This window comes from Sphaeramia orbicularis, chromosome 22 (genome assembly GCF_902148855.1).
Source record: "Sphaeramia orbicularis chromosome 22, fSphaOr1.1, whole genome shotgun sequence".
Taxonomy (NCBI): Eukaryota; Metazoa; Chordata; class Actinopteri; order Kurtiformes; family Apogonidae; genus Sphaeramia; species Sphaeramia orbicularis.
Window position 1 is genome coordinate 34,397,701 of NC_043978.1, and position 20,578 is coordinate 34,418,278.

Below are 20,578 nucleotides of genomic sequence, written 5' to 3' on the forward strand. Positions count from 1 at the left end.
AGGAAACAACTTCATTTAGCAAGAAGACAGGACTAAACTCATCACAGTGTGAACCCAAAACTACTCTGGTGCTCTGGTGGTGTGTATATAATGGACACAATTACACAGCTTCTATGTCTTCAAATGTAAAGGCTTTCTGTAAACCTGCAGCTTACTAGATTTCATGCAACCAGTGCATGATGTTGCTGTTTTACAGATTATATCGTGTATATATAGTTACAGTAATGTGATGCATTTTAATAGTGATTGGTGCCAGGGATCATCATTCTAATCATTTTAATCACTATAGATACGACTACTGCTTCAACATTGTGTTATACTTTTTCTCATAGTGGACAGATGGTCCAGATGATAGAAGTCATAGCTGAATTTGCCTGTTTCAGCAGTTGCACAAAATGTTTTGAGGCTAAAAATCACAATTTTTGCAGTGTCTTTCTCTGTCTGGATGGGGTTTTTGGAGTGATGTTTGTCTCATATGAAGTGTAGATGATTCAAATGATGCAACTTTTGATACGAAACCTATTAGAAAAATGTATGTGATTACTAGTTGCCAATCAAACCACACACATCCTTACATATATATTCTGTTTCAGACTAGCTTATATTTAAAATAAGTAGCTTGAAGACTTAGACAGGCCTTGGCATGACTGTCACATCCAAACCAAAACATCAATACTTCAGTCATGAACTTTTCAGTAGAATATTCATGCCATGACCCCTGCTGTGGAAAAAGAAAAGACGACATTTATGAATGTGCATTTGCTCCATGTTACCAGCTGGGCCTCAAAAGCGTGGGAATAACCATGTTAGTGTCTTCTCGTGTTACCACCCTATTACAGCGCTGTCACCGCTTCCCTCTCTGCCCTGAGCCCAATTGATTCTGATGATTATTGTAAGCTTAAAAGCTCCAGCACTCCCTTCCTACTTTCTTCTCCATTAATGAAAACCAATTACCGTTTAAAGCAAAGGCAGTGGTGTCAAATTCATGACTGGATGTATTGAACTGTCTAAATATATTAAGCTCATTCTGCTTATAACGCACATGTAACTGAGAAGAGGAGGGGGGGTGAGATTAAAGGTTTCCGGTTCAGAAATTGGATATTTTGTTGAGATGATCCACTCGTATGCACACGTGATAGACGTAGAGCAAACCCCATGTGAAATGCAAAAAGGACCTGTGCTTTCTCCAGGTGTAAAGGCAGTTTCAAGCCTGATTAAGCCACCCTCTGATACACCAAGGTCCAGGTTCAGCATTTTCCCCGTGCTAAGGTTTTTTTTTCTCACTCAGTTTGATGAAAGTAATCACGGCTTTGTTATGGATTTGGCCTCTGCCGTATGAGTTATTGACAGAACAATTGGAGTGGAAATGGGAGTCGGCACACAGCAAGGTCTCCCACAAGGACATTTCTATTATTTTGAAGCTGACGAGGCACAAAGAGGAAAATCTGTGACTGATTATCTAATTCATTTGTGTTACGTCAAAGAGTAGCCTTCCAAAGTTAAAAAAGTTAGTACATTTTTTTTTTTTTTTTTTGACAAACTGGTTCTTAGACTGATAATATTCTATCTCTGACTACACTGGACAAAAGAAAAAAAGTGAATTTCAGTTTTTAACCCAAAAAGACCCAAACATCCACCGCAGACCAAAACCATCTACTGATGTAAATGTGTAATACCTGTTGATCCACTAATCCTATAAATACATGTAAAAAAAAATTGGTGTAAAATGCAGTTTGTCATCATTTCATGGTCATCAGATATGACCCACTTGGATGTTCAGAGGCTCCATAGTTACCGTGGAAACACCATCATCTTCTACAACATTGATTCACCAGTAAAACCCATAGAGTTGGATCGATGACAATGGTAGAGACGCTTCCTTTTATGTTCAGTTAATGATATATTTTATTGAAAAAGTAACTTTTTCCTTGATTTTCACTGTTTTTGATATAACATTCAACTTTAATTTGAGCTTTTATGGACATCAATGATGATCTGTAAATTAAATATAGAAAATACCTGATTTTCACTTAAGAATGCAAAATACTGAGCATAACATTAGAATAAATGGTGATAAATTACTTAAGAAAAGTTTAAAATTGAGAAAAAAATCATTTGGGAACTGCCCTTGGGTACTGCACTGGGTCTTTAGGGGTTAATCTAATTACATTTCAGTGTTGCAGCTTATTTTGGGGCAAAGTCATGGGCCGAACAAAGGTTGGAGGTGAAGTATGAGTGCAGGTTCATGCTCTGAAGCAAAGCCAAATGCCTCCCAGGGCTGTTTAGTCAGACTAGCTGGCTACGGTGATTAACATTTGGGTCTGGGTGACTCATCCTCGCCTCAACCTCAGCTCAGAGACAATTACAGAGAATCACACCACTGGACTGACCATCCCTGATTGATCATTACCTGTGGCTCAACAGGGCACACATGACACTCTCCGTCTCTCTCATCTGAGTCAGAACATCTATTTTAAGGGAAACTCATTTCTATCTATCAACCTATCAACCTAGTAAACAATACAGATGGGAGTTTTGGCAGATGGTGCTGCAATTACAGTGCATTTGTAAGGTTGTATGACAACCAGCGCTCTGCCGTATTATCCTCTTTGTCTTAGTCAGAGGTAATTAACAGCCATTTTGTTTGCTGTGTTTGAATATATGAGATTAGGCTCTTTTCTTTCTTTTAGATTCCCTAGTTTCTTGGTAAAGAAATACCAGTTTAATGAAGCATTCAAACATCGGACTATGAAATATCCTGTAATCAGGCAAGTAATGCTCAGCTTGTTTTCATCTGTTCTATTTAGCGTATTGAGAACATTCTTGTCATGGGCTGATCTGCCAACACGAAGATAAAATGTACCAAAAATGTACAAAAAAAGACTGTCAGCAGTGACAACGTACTCCTTTTCTTTGATAACCAGGGTAGTTTCTGCGAAAGTGGGACAAGGGGAGGAGAGCCTTAGACAAGATGTCCAGATGTGTGAGTTTAAAGTTAAATTGAAACTTGAAGGAAATAAAGAACGAAAGAATGGGCAGCAATGAGTTTCCACAAGTAGGGCCAGAAAATTACAGTGATGCACCAGCTGAGGTGTAACACCTGTGGGCGTAAAAATCGATCAATAACAGATATTCTAACAACACTTCCCAGTCATTAAATCATCATCTGGATTAATTTATTCTGTGTTTTTTCATTTAGAAGCATATTCTTCCAGGGATCATTGTCATAATAGTGTAATATTTAATGTTCTTCAAAGATGCTACTTCCAGGATAAATGAACCATCTGCCCCTGCATCCTTAATGCTCAATTAACTATTAAATTTTCTGAACTGAGTAAAAACAGGCAGCTCATTCTGCACATGCTGCAAACACAAATGATTTGGTTATCCACTGTAATGACCTATGCTCATCAGCCTTGGATGCTACTGCACCCTTGAAACTCAATCAGTTGGCAAAGTTCATCCATCTCTGTGGCTTAATAGTGCAACACCGGTCATAAAAAAAAGCTTAATACAATTACAAACTAAACCCATTGTTAATAATTTTTTGATATGATGGTTGATGGAGATTTATTAATAATAAATAATATATATTTTACCTAAAAATACAGAACATTCACCATGTTGATGAATTATCATTTCAGTCTTAGGCTGTTTCTTAAACTTGTTAGGTGTGTTTTTCCTCACCATTATCATCTTAATTTTATTATCTCTATTATTTGTGATATTTCCTCCTGGCAGATGCTTTGTACATATTTAAAGGAAAAGTTGGAGGCTGTTTCCACTTGATCTGGTGGACTATCAGCAGGATTACACAAAAACTACTACACGGATTTTCATTAAACTCGGAATAAACCTAGAACAAACACCATCAATTTTGGAGCATATTCACGAAGGTAATTTAAAATGCTAACAGTCCATTAAATAATGAAAATGAGTGGCAGCAACTGAAAAAAAGGAAGAATATATAGGTCATAATTTGTTTGTTTTAATGATATTACACAATGAGAATGAGTGTATCGGCTTTGGCAGAGGACTGCACACTCTGAGGGTCTCTGTTAATACAAATGCATGTGACTGCATTTGTTTTTAAAGACGTTGTCACTAATTCATCGCGCAAGCACTACTGCCAGGCTACAGTTTGCCTATCACGTCACTGGTGTTAAACATGTCAAAACATCATCCCAAGGCAGCAAGCACCAGCAGTTTTTAACATACTAATGTCAGAGCTAGTTCCAGTAATCCCTTAGTATTTATGATATGTGATGACAAAAGTTTCCATGTGTCATCATAAACACTTAAACTAAGCAACAGTTTCCTCCCTAATGTTGTTATATATCAATCCTAAGACAGTTAATGGAAATTGGATCCATTGTGGAAATCCTCTCCAAGTCAATTGCTGTAATTTTATACATATTTCCAATATTTTTATATCATCCACTTTGTAGGAGTGCAGTGAGCTCTTACAGTCCTGCAGAGATGTTGAGATTATTCACTGTACAGTAGGAGGTATTTAAGGCGTGCTCCATCTCTAGTGTGATTCCAAGGAGCCTATTCAGTCTTTAATAAATAGGAGGCTCGGGGGGTTTGGAGGGCATTTAGAAGTGGGGCACAGTGGTGGCAGCTGACTACCCTCGTGTAACTTTACATTAACATCAACCCATGTATCCTTAGCGAGCTTAACACAGAATAATGTCCAAGAAAAAAGCATATTAACACTAGCTGCATCATTAAATGCGCAGCAGTGTGGACACAGGGAGAAAGACTGGAGGAGACACTGGCAGAGGAGGGACTCTCCCCACTGGAGGAAAAGCCTTTTATTTCAGTCACAGAGATTCTCTGCGGAAGGGATGAATAATCCCATCAACACAGTGTGCAGGCTGCCAAAAAGCTGTGAATTATTATCCAATTATGACTTGTTTTTCAGTGGACTTCCAGGATTTTCATATGTTTGTCCTTCTGCTTAACTGGAAAGAAGAGACAGTCCATCACAGACAGGAGTTGGTTATATAAGAGATGGAGCTTTGCACTGCTTCTGTTGTTTTATCCTATTGACCCAACTAGGAAAGCAACCCACACTGGCACTTAGCATACAGGAACACAGGCTTCAGCATGACCCTCATGGCTCAGCCCATACCGGCGCCTCTGATAAAGGCTCCCATGGTGCAAGTGGAGACAGTGTTAAAACAGTCATATATGATAAAGCACTGGGAGAACACACCACCACAGCAGTAGAGGTGATACCCGCAGCGCTCAGATGGACTGTGCTATCTTAAGTGCACACAGCAACTGCAAATAGTGGCCTACAGACCTCAAATGGAGGCCAGTCTTAAAAAAAGAGACATAGTGTTTACTTTCCATGGGCCCCATGGGCTCTTAAAGAAGAGATAGTGACTCATGGATTCTAGCAGGAAGACATGTATGGAAGCTACTATATCTTCTGACTAGCTGGAAAGCTTTTTTGGTCCCTTCGACCCCCTAAAACCCAACCAGCTGTCAATCCCTGTTTTGGTGACGTGAGAAAATGCATCAAGTAATCCATCTTCTGCCACTCGACAGATGTTAGATTTCACCTTTAGTCATGAGATTATTATATTACTATATTTACAACATTACTAAGCCATCTTAAACCCAACCAGCTGATATACTATTTTACTGTACTCTACTATTAACTCAGTGGTTCTCCTCTGCAGTGTCACCTGTCTGTGTGTAATAGATCCTGTCAAAAAAGATGATTTGCCTCAAATCTTCATATCCAACAGGACATCTCCACTGGGATGTCTCACAAAACTGTTATGTCTACATACATTCAAAGGAATAAAAAAAAAAAAAAAAAAAAAGGTTAAGAGTATTACACTTGTGTTTTTACATCCTTCCCTCTAGTTCCCCTTCTCACATTTAGAAGTGCATACGTGGATAAAAATACCAAGTAATGATAAAAAATGGGCTGAGTATGAATAAATGAATAGAGCGGATTATGTCTCGGAGGACCAGATATTTTTTCATAGATGGAATACTTGAAATGAGATTCAATTATTAATTTGCAAGAAGCAGAAGAAATGGTGGAAGACACAAAGGGAGAGAGGGGGAGACAAAGAAAGGTAGTAAAAGAAATAACAGGACTGAGTCTGAAGTGACACTAGCAGTCCTCCAGGGCTGTGAGGTTAATGTTAACACAAGCATGCAGACTGACAGATTCCTAACGCAACACGTTATTGTCCTGGGTCTTTTTCAGAGTACTACAAAACAATTTAACTGAGAAAATCTATTAAGTGTATTGAATTGGAAAAGAACAGAGTGGTAACTATCAAGCAAATGGTATTTTTAGCTAATACAGTACTAATGCAGCTCTCACCCGAAGGCCATTGGCACCAAGTCGTGCCTCTGATCTCCCTGGCATGGTTCAGGACTAAAACCCACTGAAGGTGCCTAAAACCCATCTGGATGGAGCTTCGTAAGACTGTACCACACATCCCCCCTCCCTGCACACATCCACTCGCCTTCAGGTGTGAGTTGTTTGCCAAGTATCATCCAATCAAACATTTAATGACCTAAATAAAAGCCGATGAAATTATTAACCCAGGAGTGCTTGGGTAACAATTAAATGTTTATGTCAAGGGACAGCAAGAGGAAGAAGAAGCAGAACCTTGCCCTCCATGTCACAGGAGGCGAAAAGGCAAATACATACACATGCACTTAGGGACGAGATGTTGGCTATTAATAGCTTTACACCATCAGGGCAGTAAAGTGGCCTCTCTCCTCTGTTTAATTGCATTTCCCAGCACAGTAGTGTTTCTCATCATAGTCTGAGTTTCCTTTTTGTGTCTCTCTTGGTACCACTCCTATTCATCTACCTGCCATATTCATGTAGTCTCCTGCACATGCTAAACGGAGCAAAGAAAATAATAGGTAAAGGTGCATTAAAGGAGGGATATTTTGCTTTTTTTTAAATGGAATTATGCATTTTAAAACATTTCCTGTGGTCTACATAAACTGTAAATGCTATGCTTGGGTCTGAATTCTTCATTAATTCAACTCCACAGGTCCATCTTCAACCCTATTTCTGACTAATGACACCAGAAAGGTCGTTTGTAACGCTAGCCCTTTAAATGTACATGAGCAAGTTCATGCCCCCCCCCCGCCCAGGTTGTTGGCTGTGCTCATAGCCCTATAGAGGGTATGCACGTGACGTCACCGCTAGCGGAAGTCACTGCGGTTCCGTCCACTGAGTGGCAGAAAGAGGGAGATGAGTAGTGGCTTTGGCTTGAATAATGCGAAAACTTTAGAACGATCTAAAAAATCAGGAAGTGCTGTTGTGCCATTGATTGCACAAATAAGTTTAAAAAGCACTCGGAGCTATCGTTTTAGCAGCTACCCAAAGCCAAAGACAGAAGAAGCAGATGGATCGCTGCAATTCATAGAAATAACTGGAATCCAGGCAACGAAACCTGGATTTGTGGTTGACATTTTGTGTCAGGTAACGTGAATTTATGCTGTGTTCTTGCATAAAATCATACCTTAAATTACATATCGTTTTGCCTAACATTACTTCTTAGTGAAGCTCTTAATGTTAGCATCTGTCATTTAGTTCTATATTTGATAACTGAAACATTTTTGTCTTCAGTTGTGTGATTATGAACTTTGCGCTCTACATAATTTGTAAACTAGCTTAAACTGAGGCTAACCTAGTTTTCCAAATAAGGGGGTACTCGAGCACAAAGCTGTTGTAGCTGTGTTGTATCAAGTATTTGATGTTAACCCTACTTAAATATCCACAGTACCAGTAGATCATACACTCACTTGGGTCAATACTAAGGGTTCAGCTCCAGTAAATCAGTAGTGAACTGTGAGCACGACTGCTGGGCCTTTACCTTGGAAATCACCGCCAAGAAAATACGTCTGCACTGACAGAAAACCTCAAAAACAATAGTATGTTGAATTGAAAGCACTCACCAGCTGTAATCCTCTAATTAACGATGACGAGGATGTCAACTCTTTGGCTTTTGGATGTTTTCAGCCTTTGCATTAGGTATTTTCCCGGTGTTGAAATCAGGTTCATATAAATGTCAGGATACGTGATTTCCGGCCACATATCAATGTTCGTAGACCACTTGTTGTTTGGTAGCTTGTATGGATCCATGTCGAGTCCAACTGTCTTTAATTTCATGTTATATTCCACATTTTTCCCGGTCTCGCTGTAGTTACTGCTATACTCCGCCATGTTGAGCCAGTTTGTTTATGCCACTCGGTCTGACTTAGAGGGGCGTGGCCCAGGGGGGAAGTGACGTATGTGCATTCCCTCTATAAAGAGAGTTATGACACACTTTGATGTCACTGCTCCGGTGATCACATGATTCACGTAAGCCTGAACAAGTCCAAACAAACTAAGCGCTCCCATGTTATTTAATGGGGAAAACAGCAGTGAGCATGGTAAATGTGAAAATAAACCACACAAAACCGTTGTGTCAACACCGTATGTACTGTTGTGTGTGTTATACTTCTGAGTAGTGGGGTTGACCACTGAAAGGAGTGTATTTATTACTTTAAAAACTTAAATTTTGGGGGGACAGGTTGGTGTTAGGCTATGTACATGAGTGGTGCTAACTTTACAAGTTCATTCATTCTGTAATTGTACTGTATTGGTAAGGAGATAGACAATTTACTATGTTTAAGTTTTACTATTAAAGGGCTGTGGTACAAGCAGAAAACAGTGGTTAGCTGTGAACACTGTGTGCCTGCCAAGCTCTGCTCTGATATCACACACAATACGACTTTAACCAGCGGATAGCATGGCGGCTAACATAGCATGTTAGCTTTAGCCCGGATGCTAAACTCATTAAAAACTCAACATTAGCAAACTCAAACTCAACAGTATCCTTGTAGGATGAGTCGGATCTTACAGACGCCAAGTGACAGAAGTTTTGCATCCTTTAACTCATGAATAATAACTTTAATAAACTTTTATTGGCAGAACTCCGCTCTACAGCAACTCTCCTCCTAATTAGCACGACCTCAGCTGACAAACTTAACCAAACACCACCAGGTTCAGCAAAAACAACTAAAATGAAACCCACCAATAACAACATTTGGACTAACATTACTTTATCGTAACAACTCCATAATTTGTGGTTATAGTGGTTAAATATCAACAGCTGGCCAAGTCACGCTAGCAAACTATAGGGCTACAGCTGACAATCAAAGGTAACAGTTGTGATATAAATTTGTACAAACCCTAACCCTAACCAAAGACAAATGAATTTATAATATGAATGTCCACTAATACAGGAAATGCACTTGATAATTTGATGACGATATCTTATTAACTTAACACTGGAGTTGATAGATCAGCTATAATAGAAATGAATGTGTTCCAGTGGCGTTACACTCAATGTTTGGAACTATTGGCCCCTCCATGACCCAGAAGTAGGTGCATATTTCTTTGACAACGGGAGTCTATGGAAGTCTCACTACTCTGATATATATCGAGGACTCTGGCTGTGCTGCTCTGTCCTGTTCAACCATCAACTGAACATTTTAGGTAATCGGCTCGAAGTTTGGACATATTTTCAGTATGGACTACATCTGCTGCTGCTGACAAGAAATTATGTCGTACTCTGAGAATTGTTCATTGGAAGTCTTGACCTTATATGAGCAAATGCTGTGACGTAACTAGTTATAGATGTAACAAATTAAACAGGAATTAAAACGGGTTGTAGGAATCTACTCGATTTTTGCCAGAATGAATATAAAGATAGCTTTGCAGCATCTGGAGGGTTCAAATTCAAACTTTTTAAACTGTTTGGGTCCAAATACACAAATAAATGAATCAAAGACTAATAAAAGCTGGTTTAGCAAAATATGACCCCTTTAAAGCAACGTGGAGCAAGTTCACACGTGTGTGTATGTGTGTGTGTATGCATTTATAGTATGTGTGCAACCTCCGTCTGTTAAACTAAATTTCCTCCGTAAGTTCTTCAGGCAATAACTCACCATGTAGTTATTGGATTGTTTTGCTTCACTTCCTCTTTTCGTAGGAGGAGAGAGACAGAGTAAGATAGTACAGCAGCACCTACACTGGACGGGCAGAGACAACCTCCTCCCCTCCTGAGCTATTCTCTAATGGCTAAATACATCACATTCATCTTTGTCTAACTGCCTACACGGCAACTTAACAGTTGTGCAGCGGAAATGAGTAAGTAAAGGTATGTTAACCCTTACTTTCTTTTCTTGATGCTTTACCAGGACTTTGGCAGCCATTGCTCCTTGGAGTAAGATGCTGATGTTTTCCAGCTGACAGGAACTCAAGCCTTTGGGATGAAGCTGCCAGTGTTTTCCCAGGCAATGGAGCATATTGGTGGCCATCTGCCTCTCTGCAAGCAGCCCCTTCACACTGTGCCAGGCTGCCCACCCACAGAGTCCAGAGGCCGTGAGCTCTTTGCCCACAGGGGCTATAGGCACTACTCTATCATTTGGCCTCTTTGACATTTTCCGAGCTTAACAACAAGACAAAGACCTCCATTACTAAAATGTAAGGCTAAGTTCTACCACCACTAGCAGCAGAGTGCATATAATACCCAGACTTTTTATTATTTCCTCAACAAAAAAAAAAAAAAAAATACATAGCCATGTTGCATCCTCAGCTGCCTCCTTCTAATTCCTCGTATTCATGAGAACGGCTTCAAACAAAACTCACCGAGCTGAAAAGGCGGACAAATCCTGTCAGTCTCAGAATCATCTGTCTGTTGTCACTACTTATGACTAAAACATGAAATGATGAATATTCCCCCAGGCTGCATCCTGACAAGCAAAAACTAGCTTCTTAAATGTGTTGCCTCCGGGCATGTGTATCGTTACGTAATGAAGCTGCACTGTAAAATCCATGAAGATACCCAGTGTTACATGCAGTTACAGTATGTTCTCCCTGCAGCGCGACAGCTTCTTCGAATACATGTATGATAATTAAGACCCTGAATAAACAATGCACGCACAACAGACACACATATAATATGCAAATGTCTTTGACAGCTATGAGACAGCTATTATAAAAACCAATATTAATGTAAGGAAAAAGAAGCAGCACTGATTTGATTCATTAAATGCACGCCGAGGATTCCTGGAAGAGACCTTAAAAGACTCTAAATACCCTCTGCCATCCTAACAGGTCGTGTATTTACAGTATACAAGAGAATTGCTAGTTGCTGGCAATGCACTTCCACTTCCTTTTGCTGCCAACTGCTGACGTGTGACACTCTGCTCATACCATACAATCCCTGTAGCATCATTACCAGAAGCAGCAGCAGAGATTTATCAAGCTTCTTACAGTTATTCGAGGTGAGCCCCAAGCTGAAAGTGTTTATAGGGAATTTTTCAAACTGTCATTAAGCTCCAAACAACTAAAAGAAAAATTTGCCAGTTATTCAACATTGTGTTTCAACCATACCTCCACTAATAAGTTTATCCTGCAATACAAATGGGCACTCATTGGGAGTGGGATGAAACAACATATTTGAGATAGTGGGACAGGATCCATCAACCGGGGCCTGCTTATACCTCACTTTTTACTATAGTCTCAGCAGTAGCAGTGGATTCCATGGTTTAAGTCTGATCAAAAGGGGCTTTTTTTTCCCTGAGTGGGCTGTCACAGTGGGCTGTCACAGTGCTGGCAGAGAAATAACAAGCTATTCGTTGGATGAGAAATAACCACCAGCACCCCCCTCATTGGCTATTTCCTAATCCCAGCCCTGGAGAATCAGTCACTTCCTCCCAGGAAAACACCCCATCCACATAATTACCACCAAAACTTGCTCACCCTCTCCAATCAGACAGCAGCTATTGAAAGTGAGGCGCAGTTGTGATGAGGTAATTGCCCTAACACTGAAAGGACCTCTCACTGGCCAAACCCTGATGGGATTGAGAGCTTATTAAAACATTGGATGGCTGAAGCCTGATGGACACAGTGGTAAGGAGAGAGTCCTGAAGGGATGGAAAGGATTGAAGGATGGAGTCGAGCTTGTTTCAAGACGGTTGAAAGAGAGGCCTCCTGACACCTGAGTTTGACAGTCAAAGCAGCATGTGGTAGATACACACTGATATGGACCAGTGGGCTGTCAGGAGCCTGTCTATGGGTCATTGCCCTTCTGCGAATGTTTCTCCCATCATACAGACCCAATACTGTAGCACACACAGTCCAGACTTGCCTTTCTGTAGACGATCATATTGGGGGAGTCCTCCTCTGGATCAGTGCTGCCTGAGCCTCCCTGGTCTCTTGACCCTTCGGCCATGTTCACACAGTCGTGTCAAGATCACGCAGTCCTGTCAACAGATGCACAACATGAACACAGCACCCATAGATAGGACAGAAGCAGAATGCAAAATGACGATTTGATAAACATCAGTCAGCGATTTTATTTCCCCAAGGAAACAAAATTCCTCCTGCTTTTATCGTCATGACATTCAGCTGCCAAAATGTTTGCTGCTGCCTCGGAAAGGAGACGCCTGTCACCGTAGGGACAGATAAGAAAGCTCATGTAGATGTAAGATGCATATTAACTACGGTGCAAAGTCAAATCTCGGACAGACCGTACAGTATGTCGGTTTAGGGAGAAGCAGCAGAGGTTTGTGTAGTGGAGCTGTTAAAGACAGTCAGTGCAACTGTGAACTGGATGAGTTACTGTCTTTCCAGTGTTCATAAGTGAATCGTTACTCATGTGGCAGCACCAGCTGATCTGGGGTCAGTCATGGACACCATGTCTGTTTCTGTTTTCGTCCTAAGTCAGTGTGGCAACATTACATATATTGCAAGATTATAACCTGCAACACATCATGTACAGTGTATCTGGGATGAAAAAAGAAAGCAAAACACCATGAAAAAAGGTTAAAAAACAAAACAAAACAGGAGCTATGATTTCACGCAGTGCATTGTGGTGTCAGTTTGACAGAATTAAACAACTGAGATGAAATGATCTACAAAAACATGTGTACAGTCTTCACCTAGTGCTTTTTTCTCTCAGCTGAAACTGGGAGGGGAGTCTGTTTTGAAGGACCCTTGTGATGGCCACTCCCACACAAAGGTCAAAGGCCACACTTAGCACATGTTTACCTACTTTCCTTTTCAGTCACTGAAAACTTACATAAAACGATTGCTTACCAGTTTGTGCAATTTAGAATTTTATCTGTATCTATTGACATTACAGTGCTTTTGGATTGAAGCACAAATATGTAGTTTACACTGTTCTGTCATTTTGCTAATTAGTTCAGTTCAGTTCTATCAGTTCATGCTGCTTGGTTGTGGTCTGGTGTGACAACAGCAGAGACTGAGTTGATGCCGAGGCCCAAGAAAAGAACTGGTCCATCACCTCTGATAAGATGGTGGGGATTGTTGTGTCTTAGCATGGAGTTGTTGTTCTTTTCCATGTCATCCTCCCCTGTGTGTCCTTATTGGTCAGGTCAGTCAGTATATATGCCCCTGTTCATATCATTTTTTGTTAAATCTTACTTTTGTGTAATGTTAGTCTCCAAAAGGGCCCGGTACTGTTTTGTACATTCACTTATCTGTTTTTGCTCATATTTTTGGAAGATAAACCCACATTTTTTGATATTTAAAACCCATTTAGTCCGCTACACCTTGCTTGTTTGGATTAAAATATCTGTTTGGTGTGTATCATACGATACGATATATTCCCATGTTGGTATTTTACACCACAACTAATGCTAAGTGTTGGAAAGTGACTCCTCCATTAACTGCAATCATATGATGGTTACCTCTGCCCGTGCTCCCCACATTAACCCACCCCCCCTCCAGGCTTCATGCTTTGAGAGCTGCTGTTAAGGGATTTATTTACAACCTCCACACAGTCCCCGTCCCTTTCTCTGGGCCGTATCCCCTCTCCCTCCCTCCCTCCCTTACACTCTCTCAGGAGAATTAATTCCGCTTAACTAAGGATTTCCATAACCTATGCTGCCGACTGGGTTTCAACAAGCCCTCTTACCCCAGTCTAGCCTTTGCCATTGAAGGCTTCTGTGTGTTTTTAATGGGTTCAACCATTCACAAGTCCTTTAATCGTACAGAGGAATGAGAGGTGAGGAGGATGATTACGCTGTTAGATACATTCATAATTTTTAGGACTCATAAAAAGTGCAAGAGGATAAATCTGCTGCTTGGAAATAATGACACAGCTCACTAGGCTTCACTTTTCACTGTAACAGCTTTTATGTTTCAAGAACTGTGATAAGCTACTGAAGATGCAAACAGACACAAATGAGCAGGCACAATACAAAACCTTCGCACATTAATGGAATTAGAAACACTGCATTTTGCCAAGGGGCAGCAACTGGCAAAGGATTTGCAGTAGTTCAATTATGTAATTGTAACCATGCAATGTAACAAGTTCTAACAACTGCAGATTATGGCTCTGGTAGAAATTGTTAAAAAACCATTGGCTTGTGCAACAGGAGATATGTAAGGTGGCTTTGTCAATGTAGTTGAATGTTTAATCTATTACACCATGGAGCACTGTGATGCGCATGAGTGAATAAGTAATCATCCACTTTCGCCTCACTGTTTGTTATTGCCACCAGAAGTGCGGAGTGCAGCACTCCCCATTGGCTAACACGTCTGTGCTCTTTTTTGAGTCTGAGCACATTAGACAGCTAATCTTTGCATATGCCTTGTGGGCCATATAGAGAGGCAGGCTGTATAGATTGCATAGCACCTGCTTGAAGAAAACAATAGTGAGCCAATTGGTCCCCAGTGGACAGGAAGCTTTAATTCTACAGTTCTAGTGAACAACTTCCTCCCAGTGAGCTGATCAACCATGCAAATCATAGTCTGTAGAAGGCCTGCCCAAGAGGTTAATTGAAAGCATGTGTCAAAGTGAAATGGATGGAAATTGCTAAAAAAAAAAAAAAAAAAAAAGAAAAACAGCCTGCTCTTACTTACAGCATGTATGTGCGTCTCAGTCACATCAAGTACCAAACATTAGTTTATGAGCAAAAAAAAGATGTCAAATACACATATTTACAAGGCAACCCCCCCCGTGATAGCTCAAAGTGATAAGCCAATAGACACCTTAAAACAAACTGAAAGAGTTCACCCATGCACACACAAAACAAACTACGCACAGATACACCCAGAACCACACTGTGCCGAGTCCCACAGCTCCATTCATCCTCAGCAGTCGTAGTGCAATGCAACATCTGTGACACCTGACAGTTGCCATTACTGTAGCATTTATTACCTTAGAAACAAAATAATGCCTGGTCCACTCTGCTCCCCCGGCTGGCTCCCCCTTAGCAACAAGCAGCAGGCAGGTTCATGGTATAATTGGCAGAAGGGGAGAGAAGGGGATGAAGAAGACAGGGGGATGAAAGCAGTGAAGCAGCGAGAGAGAGAGAGAGAGAGAGAGAGAGAGAGAGAGAGAGAGAAGCTGGCTGGTCACTGCAGTATTCCTCTATTCCTCCTCCTCCTCCTCTTCTTCTTCTCTCTTCCTGAAAAGTCCTGCCTTGCCCCGGCAGTTCAGGAGATCCTCACATGCGTGGACCTCGTTCATCCCCCCTCTCCCTCTGTCTGCATGTGCTTGTGCCTGAGCGAAAGCAAAAGAGTGAGTGTATGTTTGAGAGCGAGAGAGAGAGAGAGGCAGAGAGATGCTGTGCAATAGAGAGTTGGAAAAGGGGGAGGGATGAAGGAATTAGAGAGAGTATAAAGAGGAAAATAGAGGGAGGAGAAAGATGCCTTGTGCGTGAAAAAGTGTGTGTATGTATGTGAATATGTGTGTGAGTGAGAGAGAGAGAGAGAGAGCGAGAGCAGTGGATGCACAGTGGAGAAGAAAGGAGGACAGAGATGCACACTGCAGCAGCGCCCACTGATGCTGAAAATAAGAAACATTTCATTAGGAGGATATTGAAATGCTAATATAAAAACAAGTTACTGTTACTGAGCAAACAGAGATTGAGGCTATAAATATATATTCTGTGAGCAAGCAACTTCAGAGATAATATTTTTCAATTTGCATTCAAAGTGTGCTGCAGGCCTGTTTGTGAGAAGCTGCATTTTTATAGTAACATTACCCAGCACTGATCAATATTAGGCATATTTTCACAACTTATATTTATTTAGGCTTACATCTCTTAGCATGACTAAAGACAGTAAATATGCACTCTGTTTTCTATCCCAGGCTATTCCACTTGTGCATGTCTGCGTTCTCCATCTCTCTTGGTGGAAACTGGGGATTCATTCAAGCTTAAATGGCAACCCGAACGAATGAACCTTTTCTCCTGCAATAAATGAGATCCCAAAAGCCCCTGAGGAAGATACTCCAGAAATACATGGCATGGCCAATTTGTGAATGCATGCATGCACATTGAACACACACACTGACACACAGCCACACACACGCACACAGCTGTTTGTGTTGACAGAACCAGTTCACCAGTTATCAAAGAACTATCTTGCTTGCATCTCTCCAGTGGGTTTGTGTCTCTGTTTCAGCAGCCTGTACAGTGTGTTATAATCTGTGAAGAGGTCCTGGCTCTTTAAAACCATGCACGAGAGTAGTCCACACACAGACTCATACAAAAAAAAAAGAAAAAAAAAAAAAAACTTCAGGGTTTATCAATCAAAATGGATAAAAGCCAAGTTCTCATTATTAAAAGTACAATGTATTATTCAGAAAAACAGATTAAGTTGGAAATCTGAACGATTCTAAACTGCTGTTCTCAGTACATGTGGTTACCAAGGGAAACTGAGGTCACGTACCTGCGTGTGTGGCATGTCTATTAGGGTGTGAAACCATTCGTCGTCCTGTGATGCTTACCCCACACATTCCTCTAATAGTTTTCAGCAGGAAAAGAGCAGGCCTTCATCATATAACCCCCATCCCCCACATTATTAAAGAACTGTTAACACATCTACATCAACCACTGTGTCCATCTACGATATAGCAATATGACATAAGCACCCCTCCCCCCTGATTAACATACGCTGCACTGACCTGAGATCAGCGTTTCCTCCTGCCCACTGAGCTGCCCTGGTATTAAGAAGTACCATCATTAACAAGGTGACAGACAGGCAGACAGAGGGAGAGAGAGGCACATCTCTAATCTGCTTTAAGGGGGCCCGCCCTGCTATAATCTTTATTAATGCTAAATTATTGAACAGCCTGTTCACAGCCACATCACTGACAGAGAGCAACACTACAGGCCACAACTTGACACCACCAAGATCTGTTTTGATGCATGATTTAAGAGCTGTTGCAGATTTATCAGTTTATCCCAGACTTATTTTGTATGTGAGCATGCAGGAAGAGAGGAAAGGCATTAAACAGCTGTGAGATTATTAACATGCTTGACAGATGCTTGGAGTTGGTGAAGTCAGTGCTGTGAAACATCCCGCTGTGGTTGTTTCTTAGATGTAGAATGGACACAACTTTTTTTTACAATTCTGAACATTCCCTTTCACTGTACATCCTGTATCAGTTCAGTTTACCCAACTGCTTTATTTTGATGGCGTAAAATGTTATAATTATTCTCCTCAGACCTAGGACAGAACAAGTTTCTGCTTTTTTGAGTGACATTAGCATGACACAACATTTTTGTTAGATACATTTTTACACCCCCCCCCTGAAGGGGAGGTAAAGGGTATTGTTTTTGGTTCAGTTTGTTTAACATTGTAGCAGCAAAACTATTGGTTGAATTCATACCAGATTAGGTTTATAGATTACCAGTGACCCAGAATAGATCTGATTACATTTTGGGAAAAGTAGGTCAAAGTTCAAATTTTTTATGAATTTTTAAAATCTTTTTTTTTTCCCACTTACTTATAATGGGCAAAATTTCACATGTCTGTAGCAGCAAAACTATTGGTTGAATTCATACCAAATTGGGTTTATAGATTGCCAGTGACCCAGAATAGATGTGGTTACATTTTGGCAAAAGTAGGTCAAAGTTCAAATTTTTTATGAATTTTTAAAAATCTTTTTTCTTCTCTCATTTACTTATAATGAGCAAAAATTTCAAACCTGGCACATAAATAGAAGCAGTTGATATGCTGACATTACCACACGCATAGACATGATGACATCAGATGGATCGATGCCAAAATAAGATATAGTACGTGCAAGGGGCGGGGTTTGTTGTGCCTGGCACCATTTGTTAACTTTTTTTTTTTTTTCAATGAATGTCCTTCTCAGTGGACAAGAGGAAGAGCTGAAGGTGTTGAGATGTTCTTTGGGGATGACAATGATGAGCAGGATTAGAAATGAACACATCAGAGGGACAGCTCTAGTAGGAAGACTTAGGGACAAAGTGAAAGAGGCCAGACTGAGATGGTTCGAAATGATGGCAGACATTTTGGCAGAAGGATGATGAAGTTACCAGGCAGGAGGCAAAGAGGAAGACCACAGAGAAGATTTATGGATGTAGTGAAAGAGGACATGCAGATATTTGGTGTGAAAGATGAAGGTGCAGGAAGCAGGGTCAGATGGAAGCAGATGACTGGCTTTTTTTTTTTTTTTTTTTTTTAATAAAGCTGTTAAACTCTTGTTTACAAATGTGGCCAAAAAAAAAGACTAATTTCTGAGTCTTAGGAGGTTAAAGAGAGATATTTTTTTTAAAGTCCTTTTACTTATTCTCTCAGATGGCTAAAAGTTTATATTCACCAAGTTCACTACATGTTTAAAGAGCCTGAAAGCTTCCAGAAATTGATTAGAACTTTGAAAACTTTCAGCCATCGATTCATTCAGGAAGGAGACCTCGAGTGTCCTCCAGGGATGAATGGATTTCAGTGACAGATTTAAAAGCAGCCTCTGAATTTGTAAACTTATTGAAGGTAAGTGGTCTGAAGATGTCCCTAACCACAGTAAAAAGAGTGATGTTTCATCAGAACCTGAGAGGCTGTTCCCAAAGGAGGAAGACACTACTTAAAAAAAAAAAAGAAGTAAAAACTAAGTCTGACGATGATTCCTTTTGGAGGAACATTGTCTGGTCAGATGAGACAGAAACAGAACTGACTGTACTGACCAGTGTTATGTATGAAGGATAAAGGGTGAGATCTGTAATCCTAAACATCCTCCCTACAGGTAAGCACAGTGTTGGAGCATCACGTTGAGGGGGTTATCGTGATGCATGAGGGACAGATGCAACCTCGAAGGCGAGAGAGGCGGAGAAGAGGAATTGTATGGATTTTTCTAAACTTCATTTGAGGACATCAGCCAAGTAGCTAAAGCTTGAACACAAATTGATCTCCGAGCAGGATAATGATTGTAAGTGGTAACAACATGGCTTGAGGCCAAGGAAGTTTTGGAGCAGCCATCACAAAACTCTGGCCTTAATCCAACAGAATATCTGTGGGCAGAAAGAAATGAGCAGATTTGTGTAAGGAGGTCCACAAACCTGAGTCTGGGACTACATTTACATGCACTGGAATATTCTGTTTTTCCTTAACATGTCCAAAGATCCTCATATGAACACAATGATATCAGCATATTCCACATGTTTGAAGTGAAAGATGCTCCATTTGTTAAAAGGCCTAATTGGAAATATCCAAGATGAATACTATTATCACATCTGGTCAAATTCAGAATAATATTGGAATATTAGTGTGCAAGTAAATATACTCACGGTCACATCTTCTGCCAGAGTAAACAGGGTTTCTGCAGGTATCAGCAAATCTCATTTAATGCATTTTAATGCCCTTTTTAATGCCACTTGAAAGAAATTTAATGCCCACGCTCAACTGCAGACTCAGTTTTATATATAGTTTTATGACAGTTTACCATCGACAGGCTTTAACCAGGTTCTGAGTAGCTCCTCCTTCAATCACTGATGCCATTTTTCCCACATTTACTAATATTCCCTCTGCTCTTTCATCACAGCATGAGCACACTCACAGCACATTGCATTCCAAGCATCCAATGTTGTGACTTCATGTATTGACCATAAACAACAGCCAACAAGAAAAGCACTCGGACAGCACAGACCTCCACCAAGACAGATCTGCCCCCCACAATCACCACCAAAATTTAATCATTTCATCCTTGTGCCAGTATCAACATTTCCTGAAAATTTCATGAAAATCCGTCCATAACTTTTTGAGTTATCTTGCTAACAAACAAACAAACACACAAAGCAAAGTGATCACAATACCTCCTGGCAGAGGTAATTAAAAGGTTCTGCCTGTCAGTAATCACCCTATATGTCAGAGCAAAATCATTAAACGTTTATATAATCAAAATAATTCGTGATCAATGCTTTTTTTCCATTAACTGTATTTAATTTTTGAATGCCTCTGGACATAGAATTTAATGCTTTTTAATGCCATTGAAGGCCTTAATTTTCACAAGATCTATTTAATGACTGTTAATGCTTTTTAATGACCCGCAGAAACCCTGGCAAAGTAGACGGTTGTAATGGTGAAAATTGCAGTTGAAAACAGGTATCCAAGGTGTACTTAGAGTTTCACAACCTCAGCTTTAAGCAGAAAAATAGCAGCTTCTGTTAGTCACAATAAAATAGCAAGTACCTCAGCTAAACCCAGGTTTCTTTGTCAAATAGAGTTTATATTAAATCTGTCTTTTTTTGTGTC

The 20,578-nt window shown here is 40.4% G+C and overlaps 1 protein-coding gene across 8 annotated transcripts in view; it reads right to left on the reverse strand.

Annotated features, from left to right (window-relative positions):
* Positions 1-16,971, reverse strand: part of LOC115413975 (regulator of G-protein signaling 6-like) — a 51,130-nt gene extending 34,159 nt beyond the window's left edge. For 3 of the 8 annotated variants that reach the window (XM_030127132.1, XM_030127130.1, XM_030127129.1), the window contains exons 1-2: positions 15,237-16,970; positions 12,198-12,312 (exon numbers count right to left, since the gene is read on the reverse strand). In XM_030127132.1, the coding sequence (XP_029982992.1) occupies positions 12,198-12,281 (84 nt within the window). In that variant the 5' untranslated portion in view covers positions 12,282-12,312; positions 15,237-16,970. Of the gene's footprint in view, positions 1-12,197; positions 12,313-15,236 lie in introns of all 8 variants that reach the window. The other 5 variants (XM_030127125.1, XM_030127131.1, XM_030127127.1 and 2 more) reach the window with 4 other exon arrangements.
* Between the last annotated feature and the right edge of the window lie 3,607 nt (positions 16,972-20,578).